Source organism: Babylonia areolata, chromosome 3 (genome assembly GCF_041734735.1).
Source record: "Babylonia areolata isolate BAREFJ2019XMU chromosome 3, ASM4173473v1, whole genome shotgun sequence".
Lineage (NCBI taxonomy): Eukaryota > Metazoa > Mollusca > Gastropoda > Neogastropoda > Buccinidae > Babylonia > Babylonia areolata.
In genome coordinates, this window is record NC_134878.1 from 38,228,864 (window position 1) to 38,247,946 (window position 19,083).

The following is a 19,083-nucleotide window of genomic DNA, read 5'->3' on the forward strand; positions in this document are numbered from 1 at the left end:
AGGGCTGGGTAGGTGGGAACTGCAGGCTCCCCCGGGCCGAGAGGGGCCCCTTGGCAGCCGTCGGTCCTGACAAGGAGGCCGTTGTGACCGTGGAAGTCACCTGTGGGTTGACAGAGGCCCGATTTGTGGACTGAGTGGCAATATTGGTCGAGGAGCTCGACCTGACCGACAAGAAGTCAATCCCACTTGTCGGGGCTGAGTGTGTCACCCTGTGAGATGTGCTGGGTTGGGTCCGGTGGGGAGCCCCTGGTCCTCCCGGCAACCCAGCGTGCACCATAGGTGCGCCCCAGTACAGGTAGAATGGGGGTAACCACCCTTGGGCACCAGCCATCCTGTTACCCCAACCCCAAGGGCACCTTGATCTCCATGAAGGAAAAAACCTGGCCAAAGGAGGTCAAGTCCGACTTGGGTGTCAGTCCCGCCAGAAGACGAGCGGGCTGACTGCCCGGAACCGCCTGACACGCGCGGGCCTCCCCCAGCATGGGAGACCGGCCGGGTAGCGGGGAGACCTGCAGAGCAGGTGGCCATGCGCCCCAAATCCCCTCCCGTGGGGAGACTGGGGTGGCTTGGCCAGGGGTGGGCAAAGTAGAGGTCCCCCCCCCCTCCCCCCGGAACCAAAATTTTCTCCCCCCCAGGAGATGGCAGAGAAGGGAGGAGGGGGAACAGCAATGGGGCCCCTGAGGGCCGTCTCTGAGTGGGGACCTGGGTAACAGCAGGGCGCGGCCTCCCCTTTGGGAGTTCACGCCTAGCCGCGAGTCCCCACCGCCAAGAGAGGACTTGCCACTCTCCCCCCTTTCCCTGCCTCGCGCTGGGACACCTCGGGAGGCGACGCTTGTACCCCTTTCCCCACGGTCCCCTTCATGACCGTTTTACTGGTACGAGTGTCGCCTCTGCGATCAGCGTCTAAAGACGCATCGCTGCAGTCCTTATCAGGAGGAATCATGAGCTCCAGGCCTGGGAGAGTCTCTTGCCGGGTCTCGATCCCAGTATCATGATTCCTGCCGTCGTGGGATGGCATACCAGGCATGGTACCCGCGCTTAGGCACCCAGCGAAAATCCGATCCCAAACAGAGAAAGGGAAGACAGGATCGACTTAGAGGTATAGAAAAACAAAATAAACACAAGCCGCATGCAGCAAAATCAGGCCAAATGAATACGCTTAATAACCAAAAAAAGCGTAAGATGAGCCAGAGAGTAAACCTGACAAGATGGCGTGGACAGCCTTGGCCAAAGGAATGATTCAGCTTTTAGAGGCGTTTGATTGGCTAAGAGCGGGCAAGACGGGTCGTCTTTTCACTGTTAGCCGCGTGAAATTTGGCCAAGCAGAGCAAACCGATAGGCCTCGTTTGCATTAGTTTGACATGGTATAGTATATGACACCAAATTGCGTTCTTCACGTTCGTGAGGAATATGAGCACACGCTTTGAATATGTATAAACATGTGTACGCATTTGATTTTTGCCCATGACCTTCAGGGCTCAGCCAACAGATCTATAAAGTCCACTCGTAGTATTGATTTTAGTATTTTCCGAAAAAGACTACTTGGGCGAATGAACATAGTGAAAGCCCTGTTCACTGAGAGTAAAACACACAAGCTTTTTAAGTATCGAGTGCAATTTCAAAATGTAATGTTTAAGATGAGAAAGATCAGTTTAAAGCAAATTAACCCCCCTAGCATTAATTACAGACTGATTTCCCTTTTTTACTATCTTCACCAAGGACATACACCAGAAATATAACTTCCGTGCTTAGCAAAAGAAGTTCCTGTTTGAACAAAAAATAATAAAAATGACTGATCTTGTTGTTGTGTCAGAATATCAGATCAAAGTGCCAAGTTTAGAGAATAAAAAAAATATAAACATTAAATTCAGTTGGCATATAATCTGGCTTCTTTTTTTTTTTCTTTTTTTTTGTGCCCATCCCAAAGATGCAATATCGTTTTAAACAAGATGACTGGAAAGAACTGATTTTTTTTCCTATTTTAATGCCAAATTTGGTTTCAACTGACAAAGTATTTGCAGAGAAAATGGCAATGTTAAAGTTTACCACGGACACACACAGACAACCGAACACCAGGTTAAAACAGAATCACTTTGTTTACACAAGTGAGTCAAAAACGAACGCATGCCTGTTGTCAGGATATACATGAGGGTGAAATCAATACAACTGGAAGGGACATGGTCTACCTTGCGTGCCCATCCAATTAGCAGCGTTTTGATTGGCAAAACTGGTAACGGTTTGGGGACACTTCATAGTGGATGATCTGTACTTTATGGAAGGGAGGAAGCGGGAGAGAAGGCTGCAGAGATAGGCAGGAGTAGGGGGTGGGGCGCATGGGGGAGGTTATTATACTTGTGTGTGTGTGTGAGTGTGGGGGGTTGCTGAAGTCTTGGCAGCTTTTCCATGAGGTCATCACTTAATCATCACCTCAGACATCACTGTGCATCACATCCCCAAGCCATAGGTGGATGGGTTAAAAAGTTAATCAGAAAGGGGCAGAGAAAAAATCAAGCTGCTGGGGAGTCGTTTATCGATCATCTCATAATTATTCACAGCGCTTTTTTTTTTCTGGCATACACGCACATTGTTTTTTTATCAGAGTGTCTGATTTTGAAGGAATGGTGTGGACCAAAACTTCGATTGCACAGTACATAGAAACAAATCAGCTTCAAAAGTGCAAATAGGTTCATTTTTAATGGTTTCGAGCTAAGAAAAATATTCTAACTGGACCATGATAAGGGGTCAGACACAAGACACACACACTCTCAACTCTCTCCCTTCAAAGCCAAACAAAAAATATATAAAACGGCCACACAGGCAAATAACACGACAGAATTGACAGCTAGCATCCATCCCAGAGTTCACAATTTCATTACCTCATTGCCAGAGAAAATCTGCACAGACAGTACATCACAGACTGCAGAACAGAAAAAGTGTCAAAGCTTGCTTGAAAAAAAGGGGGATGCACTGGGAAGGCAGAAAAAGCAGACAAGGAAGGAAGAAAAAGGCAGAAATATAGAGAGCAATACAACTGAGGAAATTTCTAGCACTGAATATCCAGAAACGGGGATTCTGAATACTGAAAGACTCCCACAGAGGAAGGCTGCCCACATGGTGGAGTTAAGAAACAAAACAGTCATACACATACTGTTACGCAAGCGTGCGTGCGTGCCTGCATGCGTGTGTGAGAGAGAGAGAGAGTGAAACCTGATTGAATGACTCAGGAAGCTAATGATGAGCACCCAATGGCAGCTGTCAGTCGGCTCTACCTAGGTTGGAAGCCTGTTGTGCAAACAATTCCATGCTTATAAAAGCACTTGAGTTTGGTCTCTGACTGAAGATAGGCACTGTATGTAAGTATCCATATCATCACCACACTCTGTGTTTCCTGTGTTTAGTTGCTCTAATATGAATTGTATCCAACTTTCTCCGATTTCTTTTTCCAGGTGAAACAGTTTTCTTGAGGTGGTTTGTTACTTGACCTGTTATCAGCCCTGCATTGTCCTGTAAAGATTTCCTCAAATTTGTTATGCTGGTAGATGATCAGTTTGTTGCATTCCACTTTAATGTCTTTTTCACTGTGTGTGCATGTGTGTGTACTCTTATTAATTGATGATTTAGTAGTCAGCACAATATATTTATCATGCGCATGTAACACTGAGGTACAACTACTCTGAATACTAGGCATCACCTTGTAAGACAACAGTCTCAACAGTGACATCTTGCTTCATGCTGGTGTTCCCAGCTTGTCCCTGTTTAACCACCATCACCTCTGCTGGCTTAGCCACATGCCACATGGAGAATGTCTGTATTCTAAAACATCCTCTACAGTGTGGCATATACTGATATGGACAATCTGTTTCAAGGATGCCTGCAAACGAGACATGAAGGCACGCATCAGTAGATCTGTGCAGAAGACCATGCAAATATGAATCAAACTGACTGCTGAGAAGAAAAAACAGCATGCCCTGGTCATCAACTTTCGGCTCGAGTATCTTTTCATTTGTGTAAGCTGTAAAACTTGGCCAACAAAGAAAACTTGCTCTGTTGCTCAAAATGTTTGTATATGTCACAGACATGAGTATAGCTCACACTTGTTTGACAGTGGTATAGTATATAATGCCAAACCAATTTTAATCCCCTTTCTCCTTACCCCTTCAAATCTTGTAAATTATTGACAGGGCTCCCATTAGCACTGAAAGACAGGGAGTGCTGTGGACTTCTTCACTCTGGTTACAGGTCACAGAAGAGGCATAAGCAGAGGAGGAGGGGGGTTGTACATTGTCTTGAACAGCTATGCAGCTTTTTAGTTTTCATTTTGTCAGGCTTGCAATGCTGTGCACCAATCAGTGCCTTGCAGCCTACTCTGCTGTCACACATGCACTTTTTTTTTTAACTTGTTAAGTGGGCTCAGCTTTGCTACTTTGCAGTCTGTTCGGTGTAACTTCATTTTTTGGAGCATGTTGGACTTCCAACAACATTTTAGTGTGTCCCTTATCTTTTTCATGCTTCATGAATGTATGCATGCATGTTAATGGGTATCTTTTTTTTCTTTCTTCAAGTTGGCAGGCTTTGAAGTTCTTTTTACCTGCTATTGTAGCTGCTTGCAGCTCAGTTTCTGTGCACCTCCCCCCCGCCACCCCACTCCCCCCTCTCCCTTCCTCCTCCCCCTATATTCTTGGTTTTGATCATGGCTGACATCAGTTTAAATCTGTGAAAAGATTGTTACTCAATGCATTTATACACAAGAAAGAGATCATGCAGAACCAATCCTGTTTCTGACATGTCAAAGGATGTATATTTAGAAATATTTCAAAATAATCCTAATAACTCTTCTGCTTTCTCCATCTCCAGTTAAGAAGAAGCAGAACACTGCAATGACACAACTTTTATTACTTTCTAATCATGTTCACTGCAAGGCACACTGTCTCCATCTTTCACTGACATCAGATCCACAACAGATTTTATTATCAATTTGCAAAAATCTTTTCTTTTCATAAGTGCCCCTACATTCTTATATGTATGTGCACATATTTCCAAATACAAAAAGATAACATACAATATAAAACAACCATGTTTTCACAAATTTATCATTTCATAGAACAATTGCAATATACATACTTAAAATTTGGAAAAAAACAACCCCACACTTACACAAGTTTCTATTTTCGAAGCATAGCAACTCCCATCCCTCATAGTGTCAAATGGATTCTTGCACACATGTATTTAAGTAGATACCACATGCTGCACTTCAGAGGTGTACCATCCCTATACATCACACACATTTATGCAAGCAAACAGATACCCAATTTTGTACGCATGCTGGGACGTTTCACAAAAGCTGAGGCTGTGACAAATTCTTTCATATCTAACTATCAATGCTGCCTAGCATTCCACCAAACTGAAACCATGATCTGACATTTGAGTGGCTGTAACTAACTGATTACTAAAATCACAATATTAACTATAGTGGCTAAAGACATCTGAACCACTGTCAATAACTTGGCACTACCATCCCAACTAATGATCAGTGGTGGCCTGGTCAGTGGTAACGCATCCACATAGGCAGCGAGAAAATCTGAGCAAACAGATTCAAATCTCACATTTGCCATTATTTTCTCCTCTTCCACTACACCTTAAGTGGTGGTCTTGACACTGGTCCAAGTCCTTCAGATAAGATGATAAACCAAGGTCCCGTGTGCAGCATGTAAAAGAAACCATGGCAACAAAAGCATTGTGCCTGATAAAATCCTATAGAAAAATCCACTTTAAAAAGAAAACAAATACTCTTGCAGGCAGGGAAAATAAAACAGAGTAGTACTGTACTGCAGTTACATGCTTTACCTAAAGAGAGCAGCCCGGATTTCACAAAGAAAAATTTGTTTTGAAAAATGTAATGCAATACAAAATACAACATGATACAATACCATCCACTCCTTCTGCCGTTTTAACCTTCCCCAACCAAAGTCAGTTACCCATGCAAACCCTAGTGGAGTAAGGAAAAATACAGTGCCTTTTCCAAGAACACAAAACCATGCCAAGATGGTGCCTCCAACCCTGATCACTGGTGAACGCTGAATCTAAAGTCCAAAAAACTGCTGATTCTGTCACAGTATCTGATATATATAGTAATAAAAAAACAACAACATATATACACAAAATGATCATACTTGCTAATAAATGTAACAGGCATGTGAGTGCTTTTGCTTTCTTAACTTCCCTGGAATTCAGTGATTCTCTCAGACTTGTGCAGACCACACATGAGATGTGTGCAAGATTTTTCCTGTGATGATTTTCTAATTCACTCACACTTTTTTCTTTTTTTTTTTTTTTTTTTTTTTTACACATTACTACAAGTGATAAACATGTCACCTTATTTCAAGTGTTAAGAAGAATTCATTTGTCTTCGGACAATTCACCTGGTGATAACAAACTGTAGTGTTCTTGAACAGCAGCTGAACTGTTACCTCAACTGTGTTATTACAAACTGAGGCACATCTCACTTTCAGTTCTCAATCCATTTCCCCTTGCTGGTTCCCATATCATTAGTATGTTCTTGTAAACAGAACTCGCTCACTCTGGCTTTTTCAAAGACAGGTAAAGTTTCTTGTTGATGGTGGTCCGTTCTGGATTTATCCTCTTCAGGAGCTGAGCTATCATGTTGCTCATCTGTTCGAAGGTCATGTTGAGCTTCTTGGAGCGGAACTTCTGCAGCAAGTCTTTTGTTGTCATTGGCTTCCTCTGCAGGTAACGCCGGATGGTCTCCTCTGTTATGCCATCACTGTTGAGAAGATGTGACAAATGTGAATTTCACAAAACAAAATTAGGTACACAAATAATAGTAATAATGTACAATACTACATCTGGATGCTGGGATGGACCTCAAAACAGTGTTAGCATATGAGTTAGCCAGCACTGAAGGATCTGGAATCCAGCAAGCCAGCATAGATGCGACATTCCTTTTGCAACCAAGACACCTTTTATACAGTTGAGTGCCTATAACAGTATAAGATGTCAGCTGACGTCCTGCAAAAAGTGTTGCAATAGTGCCTTACTGCCTATAAGATGTACACTGACGTCCTGCATTTGTTCCAATTTTTCCTTCATTGGAGTTTGGTTCAATGCACACAGACAGACTCTGAATGGTTAGTTTGATGTGTTTAGATTATAAAAATACTATTCAAATGAGCATACATCAGGTAGAAGACTCCTTTCTACTCAATAATGATTTTCTAATTGGACCATGTGGAATGCATGTGGAAAGGGGGTTGCATCATATCCAAACAAGAGAGGCAAGGCCTTCAAGACTCACTTGTGATACACTTAAAAAAAAAAAAAAAATCTTATCGTTAAAATGTGTTCTGTATTTGTTATTATAAAGCTTCACATTAAAAAAAAAAAAAAAGAAAGAAAAAAAAAGTCCTAACAGATTCGAACCCTGCATGTTCAGGTGAGAAGAAACTGCCTTATCCATTACACTATCGTGGCTCCTTAACTGACAGTCTAAAATTCAACATTTGAACATACTTTTTTAAAGGGCGATAAATCAATTGCGGTATTTGCAGTGAGAACGCTGTTTAAATCATATTATTCTGGTGTATCTTGGGTATTCCAAATGTCTTTAAGGGCAATAAAAAATTCTTTTTAATGGCTATTTCCGCAATCACACTGCAACATTTTGCCGTTTTCACTAGACCTAGATAGATGTACAAGTTTAGTTACACCCGCCGGGAATGCAGTACGACACGGTCGATTCAATTTCTCTTTTATGTTCATTCTAGTTTTATAGTTTTAAAGTTGATATGAAAATTTAGTATTTTGTTAAACTAATAACATGTAGAGCCAAGTACAAGTACTTCTAAACGTTGTAAGAAGTGAAAAGGACTTCATTTTGTGAAAAGTCAAAACTGGAAATTTTTTTGTTTTATCGTGATCAGTTCAAGGGTATTAACTCGCATGGTTTATTATTTTTAACTGTGAATTCCGACTGATTCTGTGGATATTTTTTATGGCAGTTTGAGGCATAATCCAGTAAGTGATGAGGCATTCACAAATCTTTCTCTGAATAAATATTTAACGGTTTCCTTCTCCAACTTTCCATCACGTTATCGTGTATTGTCCATTGAATATAGGATTGAACAGGCAGGTCAACAACTTGAAACAAAATGGCATCGTTCGCGTTCACGAAGAATATGAGCACGCGCTTTCAATGTGTATAAATATGTGTACACATTAGATTTTTGCCCATGACCTTCAGGGCTCAGCCAACAGATCTGTACAGTCCACTCATCGCACTGATTTTAGTATTTTCCGAAAAAGACTTCTTGGGCGAATGAGCATAGTGAAAGCCCTGTACACTGAGAGTAAAACACACAAGTTTTTTATGTATTGAGTATAAGTTCAAAATGTAATGTTTAAGATGAGAAAGATCAGTTTAAAGCAAATTAAGTCCCCTAGCATTAATTACAGAGTAATTTCCCTTTTTTACTATCTGCACCAAAACGTTTGCAAAATAAATAAAACTTCCATGCTTAGCAAAAGAAGTTCCTGTTTGAACAAAAAAATGATAATAATGACAGCCCTTGTTGTTGTGTCAGAATATCAGATCAAAGTGCCAAGTTTAGAGAATACAAAAAACATAAATATAACAGTAAATGCAGTTTGCATATAATTAGGCTTCATTTTTTTATTTTTTTGTGCCCATCCCAGAGGCGCAATATTGTTTTAAACAAGATGACTGGAAAGAACTGAATGTTTCCAACTATTATGCCTAATTTGGTGTCAGTTGACAAAGTATTTGCAGAGAAAATGTCAATGTTAAAGTTTACCACGGACACACAGACACAGACACACACACAGACAACCGAACACCAGGTTAAAACATAGACTCAATTTGTTTACACAAGTGAATCAAAAAAAGGGCTTTGAAAACTTTGGCCAGTAAAGGGAGTGTCCCCAGTCAGCAGAGTTACACAATTTTGAAAACAGTGCTTGTGATAATGGACAGCTTCGATGATGGAGAAGGATCTCTCTTTGATGATTGGTTTGAACACGAAGGTGACTGATAATGACAGTGACGTAACTGACAGCCTATTTGATGGTAATTCAGTCCGCCCATCCAACCATACAGTGTTTTTTGAGCAAGTGGCTATGACTGACAGAATATGTGCAATAAGCGTTGGCAAAGGGGGAGGAGAGGGAGAGGAGTGATGTAAGACGACAGGTCGAATGTCAGCCAAAGGGTGTGGAGTGGGTGTGGCAGATGAACACCAGTGTACTCACGTTTCAATGCATACTGCAGTAAATCAACACCCGCCAATGTTCCATGATTTTCATCAAACGCAGGGCTGAATGAGTACTGGACGTGAAACACATGCTTTTTGTTTTTAATGTTTTTGTCACTGAATCAGATGGTTAACGTGTTTGAAGAGGAGTCAAGCTGGATGCACAGCAGACACTTTTATTGGTCCACATGCAACCTGGAGGGAGTGATTGTCATAAAATAATTTCTCTCTCTAACTGGGGAAAGCTCTTTGCTGTCAAAAAGCTTGCATGCTCAGTTTCAAAGAACATGATTGACTTTTATGTTGACTGTACACACACTGGTCATTGTTGGGACAGTGATTCACTTACATGTCTACATGAGGTTTGATTTGATTTTTAAACTTGTGGCCAGTTTTTAATTTCTTCTACAGATATAAACTGACAATATGTGTGCTATTTTGTTTGTTTACTTTATGGATGCCATTCTGTGGAGGTGAAAATAGATCTTTTTTGGCACACAAATCATTATCTTCACTTTGAATGCCTGAACAGCTATCTACAACCAAACTGATTGGGGTGTGCATGGTGGCAGATTCAGAATCTACATTCATTTTCCTTCACAAAAACGTCTCCTTTCTTTCTGTATCTCCCATAGTCCTAGAATTCTTTTTAATCTATTACCCCCAAATCCTCAAAATTCCCTGGCAAGAGGACAGCACTATTTTACAAAATTATCTGGCACTCAACTGGTTAAAGGTTCATTGTTCCCAGTACTCCAAGCCCTACAGATGCAATGCCACTGCTGGACTGGGAGAGTTGGTCTGGTTGACCAGGGTGACAGATTTTTGAGAAATTGATCTGGACCATACCAGGCACAGGCAGTCCTAGCATGTAAAAGTGCCCTGGAGAGATAGCTGCCCATGGCTGAACCTGGGCATGTGCTCATACACCACTGTAGAGGAAACCCTGGGACAGCAAAGCAGGGGCCTGTCTTCTTCACTTCATGGAGAAGCAGCTCATAATCATATCTGAGGACCAGCAAAAATACATCCACTCATTCACAGGGGATGTTTGTCCATCACGGGAGGTCAAGGATTTTCTCTTTTTTATTTTCAGTTTTAACAGGCTGGCTAATTCTTTCAGTAAGTGATATGCACTGGCTACAGAAGGATTTTCCAGGAGACTTATTTCCCTTACTTCACTGCCAGATGGGACAGATGGTCTGCGCCCAACCAGCTGTATTCGGTAGCTAGACATTTCTACAGGCCTACGGAGATCTTGCTTGACACCACTGCTACTACTCCCCCTCGTTTCTTCCTGTGAGTATGACCATGTTTCTCTTGTCACCTGGAAATTCCCTCATCCTACGACTGCAACAGGCACCTTGAACAAGCTCAGCACTGTCAGGTGGACTAACAGGAAGAGACAAGAGTCATTACTGGCTGTGGTATCCAGACAGGTCTCCATAGGCCTTTTGCAAGCACTGCAGCTTTCCTGGGTCCATCAAGGCAGCCAGCATAAAGATCTGCTTTCTATGTGGATAAGATCTACCCTCAACATGCTGTGCACGTTTTTGTCTCTGTATTACCACACACCAATTATATTTCTATCTGTTTTACTCTGTTTTCAGAGGTACAGCAGTGAAATAGTTTGAGCATTATTGAACTTTCAATCCTATCAAGGCCAACAACAAATGCAAACCTGCTAGTGCCTTTATCGTATTCCTGTGTGTGCAGATGCAGACAATCAAATATGCATGTCAAAGATCCAATTACCCAAGTTGCTGTTCCATGATTCAACCAAACACTGAAGTATCCATCATAAACAACAGAGTAAATCGGCCATACACATCAAATCCAACTTGTGAGCAACTGCTGAAGTTGCTGTGAACTAATGCTGAAGAAGAGATCTGGTTCATATTAACTCAGTTACACTAACTTTCCTAAAAACACCCCTCCCATACAATAAAATGAAATAAAATAAAATAACATACATATCATTTAGTCAAAGAATTAAGTCCTGCAAGTTAAATATGGATTCAATGTAATGTTAAAGGTCCCATCCCGGCAGTTATGCCTCCATTAACTCACTCCATGCCAAGAGTTTTTGCCCTTGCGAATCCCTGAAAACCCAGGGTTTGTATTGGATGGGAAAAAAATTCTCAAAAAAACAAATAAACACCAAGAGAATTGAAATTTATTATGTGTATTCAGTGAATGTTGTTCCAAATTTGTGCAAAAAATTAAATTATTTACTCACCATCTTGTTGTTGATCAAGGTATTCATTTTTTGTGTATTTTGTAGCATTTCTGCACCCATCAGAAAGGTATACCAAGTGTCCTTGAACAGCTTACAAATGTTCCACATCACATCCTAACACTGTTTGAGGAACTGAAGACCTAGTACATGCAATGAAATATGAACAGATGGTGGAGAAAGTTGAAAATCATGCACACAAAAGAAAATATTGTCTCTACATAAAAAAGGGAGTTCACTGCACACAAAAACCTGATGTATTATCACTGACAATAGTCTTGTCTGGAGTGAAAAATCTCATGGAAGATGATGTTGAGTCCTGGGCACAGCTTCACACACAGTGGAACTCCACATTTTGGACACCAGTTGGCAGTTTGGTTGGTGTTTTGGTGTGTTGTGGCGCTTGAACAGGTCTTCACAGACCTTGCACTTGCAGTAGCTGGTCACTCATATCCACTCCAGCCATGTTGGTGATGTAGTCTTGTACTGCAGCTGGCTTCTGTCTTTCAGGATGGTGTCGTGTTGTCACACTGACCATGGTAGTTGGCAGCATGACTGTTGTCAGCACATGAACTGGTTTTTTGTCCTGCCACTTCAGCACAGCAACATGCCCTGCAACCATACACACACACAAATGATCATGCAGGTTTGACTCTTTCTTCTTATTGTTGTTTAAATTATTTGTTTGCTTATTCCCTTGTTTATTCTAAATATTTATATGAATGGAAGCGTAATGTGGTAAGTATTTTTACATGTAGTCAAAGAAAAACACTTTAGATTTTTTTAAATTTTTTTTTAACAATATTACAAACAATGACAGTATCATCAGAATTAGTACTATTACTGTCATTTCTACAGCACCTTGTTCTACAAATGAACAAGTAAAACAGAAAATAAGTAAACATATGCATGCAATCACACACACACACACACACATACATACATACATATATATATATATATATATATAATACATACACACCATTTTCAGTCCAATCACTGGTAAAAACACCAGCAAAGTCGTCCGTTTCCTCAGTGATTTTGTTGTCAGTGTCAGTCAGCTGGCACATGGTCAGGACTTGCTTTCCTCTCCACTGTAAACACCCTCTTCAGCGGTCGAATCTATTTCTAGTTCATCGGGATATGGTTCAAAATCACTGTCCAACGAACCAACATTATCTCCTTCAACACTAGAGCCTTCAGTTTGGATCATTTCCAAAGTAGCTTCAACGCTGTGTTGCGTTTGACTGCTCCTACCGTGTCGAACACTTCGATGCGATGCCATCTTGTCAAACAACTTGCAGAGCTGACCGAGGGCATGCTTCGTTGTCGTCTGCTAATGAGCGTGTCACTGCACACAAGCTGTGTGTGTGAATGAAAAGTTGGCCGGAGATAACTTAAGAATCAGTTCTGCTTTTGAGTTTCGTATCCGACACGTCACTCCAACAGCGCGACTTTTCAAAATCAAAATCCGCATATGCGGACATTGGCATCGAACGCTTTGTCTGACGACATCCGCATATGCGGACAATGGCAGCGAGTGAGTTAAACTTTGTGGTCAGTAAATTAGATCAGCGAAGTGAGAGCTGTATTATCAATGGTTTCTCCAGTCAATGGGAAACCATTTACAGCTTAGTCTTTTGTGAAGGACTATGACTCTCAAACTAGGAGGCAAAATTGCACTGGCTCTTAGTGCTGCAGCCTTGTGGGCTAGTTGGCCTTTGGGAACCATCCCAATGCCGACTGTCCTAAAAACCTCTTGGCCGAGAGAGTGGGGATGTACTTGGGCAAGACACTCTCCACTATAATCAAATTCTAGCCCAAATAGTCGGAACAGCAGTTGCCTCCTCTGCTGCTCTGATGGTCATAGTTGGACACGACTATCATTCACACACACACACATACACACACACACATATATATATATATATATATATATATATATATATATATATATATATATATTACACACACACACACACACACAGATAACAAAGTTGATACAATTTATAAGTTATAAACTTTTTTTCCTTCTTTATAAATACACAACTGTGTGCCAATATGCATTCTTTGATTAACTCACTCGGGACAAGTTTTCTCCCTTGCTTTTCCCCACAGACGGCCCATTTGTAAGGGTTTGGAAAAAAAATTACAAAAAATACAAATTACAGAGTACGAAAATGAAACTTTCAGAACTGGTTTATTTCGTGTTGAGCGATTACATATAAAAAAAAAATCAAATTTCTCATCTTATTTTTACAGTTTTGCCATATGTAGAAAATAATGCCAATTTTTCACCCCGAATCACCATACCCATGCTCGCTGTCTGCATTAAATTCACTTTCTTCTTCGTCATCATCCACCTCTTCAATGTCCGACCCTTCAGTTTGTAGCATTTCAAGTACTTCGGCAACACTAAAATGTTGCCTCGCTGCCTTGTTCGCTCCATAACATTTTGAGAAGAGCGCGCTTTGCTAACAGGCTGGCATGCGAGCAGATGACCAGTCAGTGACTTTGTCAGCGTGTGTGCGAGACGGGCCACACATGGCAGGCTGGCCAATCACACCATTCGATTGTGGAGTGACCCAGAATAGCGCACTCTGCTTGGTTAATCACAAAATCACGTCTACAGCGCGTGATGGATTTTTATTTCTTGAAAATGCTATTCCATTCCGTCGTCTGAAACCAAATACATTTTATGTAGGAATGCTCACGCATTCCTTCGTCCGGAGAGAGTTAAACAATACATGTGAACTGTGTCCCTGTGCACTGTTTATGAAAATTACAATTTATTTTACTCACTATTTTCTTCGTTAACCATTTCACCACTGTCCTTAACCTCTTGACTGCGCTGTTGATGTATGGCGTATGTCATGAAATGTCACTCACCAATGCTGTATTGACGTGCGCCATACGTCATGTTACAACGTTCTATGTTTCGAGCTCTGCATTACAGAAAATACAGTCTGCTAACCATTAAATTAGCTCCCCTGAGAGCTCTTTATCTCCTGAGTTCCACAAGCTAAAATTATTCATCGGATTGTCATATTCATGGCTAAAGTTTTGCAAGTTTGTACGATTTCTGACTCAGATGGTTGACTTGTCTGAAGAGGTGGCAAGCCGGATGCACAGCAGACACTTTAATCAGCCCACGTGCAACTTGAAAGGAGTGAATGTCATCAAAGAACTTCACCCTCTCACTCCCGAATGCTCTCAGCTGTCAAAAAGCTTGCCAGCTCTGTTTCTGAGATGGTAATTGACCTTTTACGTTGACTTTACCCACCCCTTTGTCACTGTTGGGACAGTGATCTACTAACATGTCTGCACAAGCTGTGGTTTGTTTTCATAAACTTATAGCCTATTTTAATTTCTTCTACAGGTATAATCTGACAATAGGCATGCTATTTCTAGATGTATTTTGTTTCTTTTCTTTATGGGTGTTGTTATGTAGAGGTGGAAATAGACTTTTTTGGTGCACAAAAATGATCTTATCTAACCTAATTGGGTAAAAGAGCCCAGAAGCAGAATCTACACTCATTTTCCTTCACAAAAACATTTACTTTCTTTCTGTATCACCCATAGCTTTTGTGCTAGAATTTTTTGTGATTTATTACCCCCAAATCCTCAAAATTCCCTGGCAAGGAGAGAGCACTTTTTTTTTTTTTTAACAAAATACTCTGGCACTGAACTGGCTACATTTTAAAGAACAGGTATTTAGTTTTCTTTTCTTTTTTCCATTATGCATGTGACTGTGTGCCCGCATGTATTATGCAGTTATTTGCTTTTTCAAAAAAAATATTTGATCTATTTATTACTTCATTTTTGTCTCCTGAACTTCCACATACCCCTCATGCAGCAAACCTCTGACCTGACCTGACCATTTGTAAGTGGATATCATCATCACACATGGTGTGTGTGTGTGTGTGTGTGTGTGTGTGTCCCTGGACCATTTCACAGTTCATATTGTGAACTATGCATCAACACACTTTTACTGTTCACTATGGGTGATTCTGTACTATGACTGTTGTGCTTCTGTTATATTACTATCATTTCACTGGCTTCAGTGACATTTTCATAAGTCATCTAAATTTCATGAAAAAATAGCAAAGAATTTGAATCAGTAGTTTCAAGCAAACAAACTTTTGAATACAGTATGAGTGAAAAATAGGTGTGACTAAAAAAAAAAAAAAAAAAGCACAGCCGATTTTACTAACTTGCTAAGATTTTCTGGAGCTAATACTGTTGGTTTTTTTGTTATTCTTTCAGTTCTTGGTGAAGTCACATTTTTAGTCATGTATGTGTTGAGGAGACCCATCATTTCTTAAACATTTCATAAAAATAAACTAAATATAAAATAAATTTTTAAAAGAATCTCATAAAATGAAAATATATACTAATTTAGGAGCAAAAAAAACCCCAATCTTTTCTTTTTATTTCACAAAAAACAACAGGGACACTGGATCAGTTGCTATAAAGATATAAGCTTTTTGAAAACTTTACATGTACAGAAAAAATCAGTTGTGACAAACAAATGTCTGGCACTGTCAGATATTAAACACTTGCACACCTGGCAGTGAAAGGATTAAGTAAACAATAAATATGAACTGAATCTGTGCGCACTGTTGATGGATATTATATGTTAATATGAGTGAAGAATATAACCAAATACGGCATTTTTTCCTTGCAATATCCACCCCCACCCCCCCATAGACACCAATGGAAACATGTGTGCGATGCTGTCTACCTGTCAGGGATGGCAGCATTTGGCAGAAAGGAGCAGAGAAATGAGAACTGGTTTGAGGCAAGCTGGCAAAAAATGGAACCAGCAGTGGAGACCAAGTGTACAGCACACCTAGCACATAAAACCAATCCCCACCAAGCTACATGGGACGCACTGAGGTCTGCACGCAGCAAGTGTCAGCAGACAGCTCGGCGCTGCGCCAACGATTACTGGCTTAATATGAGCCAGAGCATACAGTCTGCAGCAGACTATGGAAACACTGGCAGCATGTACGCGGGTATCAAGAAGTCAGCCGGTCCAATTGCCTCCACCCCGAACATGAGCAAATGGAGTGCACACAACTCAATTTCTGGTTTCTGATGTCAAAGAAGTATATCTACAATAAAAACAAAATGTTTGTTTCATTAAAACTGTCCTGCTTCATACACTTCTCCCTCTCTTTCCCATCTTGTCGCTTGCAACAATGTATCGTGTCAATTATCTTTCACTGCTTCTCTTTGGCTGAGCCTGAAGCTTCCCTTGAGGCACCCTTCACCCTCTGGACATCCTCCTGCTCCACAACATGATAGCAGTCAGCTCCAGCTCTAGGATACTCCAGCTCCAGGATACATGGGTTCTGAGGAAAAATATAGACTTTGATTTGCACAAGATCTATGACTGAAAATCATTTTTAGAGTTAGACACAAACACACCAAACACACACTCTGCACACACACACACACACACACACACACACACACAAACTGCTCACACACACACACACAAACTGCTCACACACACACACACACACTGCACACACCCACATGATATCCACACACTCAACACCCAGCACATCACACACACAAACACACAGTAACAACTGCACTAATACCTACTGTATTAATGAAAAATATTTATAAAATATACAGAATTTGAGAGAAGGGAAAAAATCAAACCATCGGCTTACCGGTTCTTTGCAATCTGGACACAAACAGTCTGAGATGAGGGGTTGGAGACAAGTGAGATTGATGATCATGTATGCTTTTGCCATTGGTTATCTTGCGCTTGTGGTCGACCAGGCTCGTCCTTTTCACCCTGGTTATCCTTCATTCTCTTCTGAATACACGTCGCTGTCACAGTCCAGCATAATTTTTCTCTTTTCAAGCTAAACCACTTCAATTTGTGTCCAGAAGCGACCGTGTGAATTTCCTCATCATCGCACTTTGATGTCAAAGCGTGTGGTTCAATATCATCTGGTTCTGCAGCGATCCTTTCAACTTTTCTTCTCCATTTTTTGGTCCCAAACTTATGGAGGGTCTCAAACTTCTTCTCTCCTCTCAGCATTGTGATTTTTACAGCAATCAGATAAAAAATGTGGCTAAAATTACTTTTACTTAAGTTGAATCGATGTGTTGCTTCTTTCAAAGAGTTTGCCGAAGTTGAAGGTAGTTAACTAGGCTCTCAGGCAATCAGAAAATGCCATTACAGCAATACGTCATTTTCGACCAATGACAATTTGTGCCTAGTTGAACTCGGGCTACCTCGTAAGCGACACATTTTGGTTTCGTGAATCTCTGGATTGAATAAATTCATTTCTTGATGTAGGCCAAGTTGAAGGTCACTGTTTGCTCCACATTCTGAGTGGTCAGACTTGAGGATTGACGCAGTGAAGTTAGAGAAAAACCAAGCTGAATGTTGGCATTTTTCTTCAGTTTTTAACATTTTCTCCCTGTTTTTTTCTCACACCCAGTCAACAAGACAACAAAATACACTTCTTTAGAGGAAAAGTTTATTGAAAAAATACATCAGACGTGTTTCTAGACACTTTATTAACCTCTTGACTGTGCTGTTGACGTACGGCGTACATCATGAAATGTCGCTCACCAATGCTGTATTGACGTGCACCGTACGTCATGTTACAACGTTCTATGTTTCGAGTCCCACATTACAGAAAATACAGTCTGCTAACCATTAAATTAGCTCCCCTGAGAGCTCTTTATCTCCTGAGTTCCATAAGCTAAAATTATTCATTGGATTGTCATATTTATGGCGAAAGTTTTGCAAGTTTGTACGAAGCTCAAGTTGTGTTTGCAAAGCCATGGCTGAACGCAGACAAACCCCAACACTTGCACTTGTATTGAAAGAATTCTTTCGCGATGCAAACAGTAGAGATGAAGATTGTGGACTGAAAGAGACAGAACTGCGTGAAGTTGATGCCGAAGGGGAGTTGATGACAGTGGAGGGGGGTGGGAGGTGGAGTTGCTTGACAAAACTGAAGACAGACAAGCTCAGCTGATTCAAGATGCAGGTGGGTGTTTTCGAGGTTTGTCAGTTTATTATTTGCTTTCCGTTTGTTGTAACAATGAATATGACTGCATTGTGTGTGTTTTGAATGTGTTAGCTGTGGTAAGTGGCTTCGTCAGTCCCTGATCATTGTGTGTGAGTGAGAGAGAGTCAGTCACGTGGGTACTGTGTCTGACCATCGCAGCCCAAGGGGGCGTGGCTTGCTAGCTGGCTCATTGTTGATGACAGCGTGTGTTGCTCGCCTGCAGCTTTCTGTGTGCTCGTTCCTGAGTGTGTATTGGTTTGTTGTTGTTGTTGTTGTTGTGTGTGTGAGTGAGAGAGAGAGAGAGAGAGAGGGGGGGGGGGGGGGAGAGAGATGATGTTTATAAAACTGAAATCAGAGAATGATATATAGAACTGTATGCCTAAATTACTTTGTAAATGCAACACTTGTAGAAGTGTGTGTGTGTGTGTGTGTGTGTGTGCGCGCGTGATGTGTTGTCATTTTGTTTTGTATGAGAAAGAGAGAATGAAGGGGGTGTGGCATACCATGAACCAGT

At 41.0% G+C, this 19,083-nt stretch overlaps 1 protein-coding gene across 5 annotated transcripts in view; it reads right to left on the bottom strand.

Moving 5' to 3' along the window:
* Positions 1-4,873: 4,873 nt before the first annotated feature.
* Positions 4,874-19,083, bottom strand: part of LOC143279974 (general transcription factor IIF subunit 1-like) — a 153,967-nt gene continuing 139,757 nt past the window's right edge. For all 5 annotated transcript variants that reach the window (XM_076584369.1, XM_076584368.1, XM_076584367.1 and 2 more), the window contains one exon: positions 4,874-6,781. In XM_076584369.1, the coding sequence (XP_076440484.1) occupies positions 6,574-6,781 (208 nt within the window). In that variant the 3' untranslated portion in view covers positions 4,874-6,573. The remainder of the gene's footprint in view (positions 6,782-19,083) is intronic.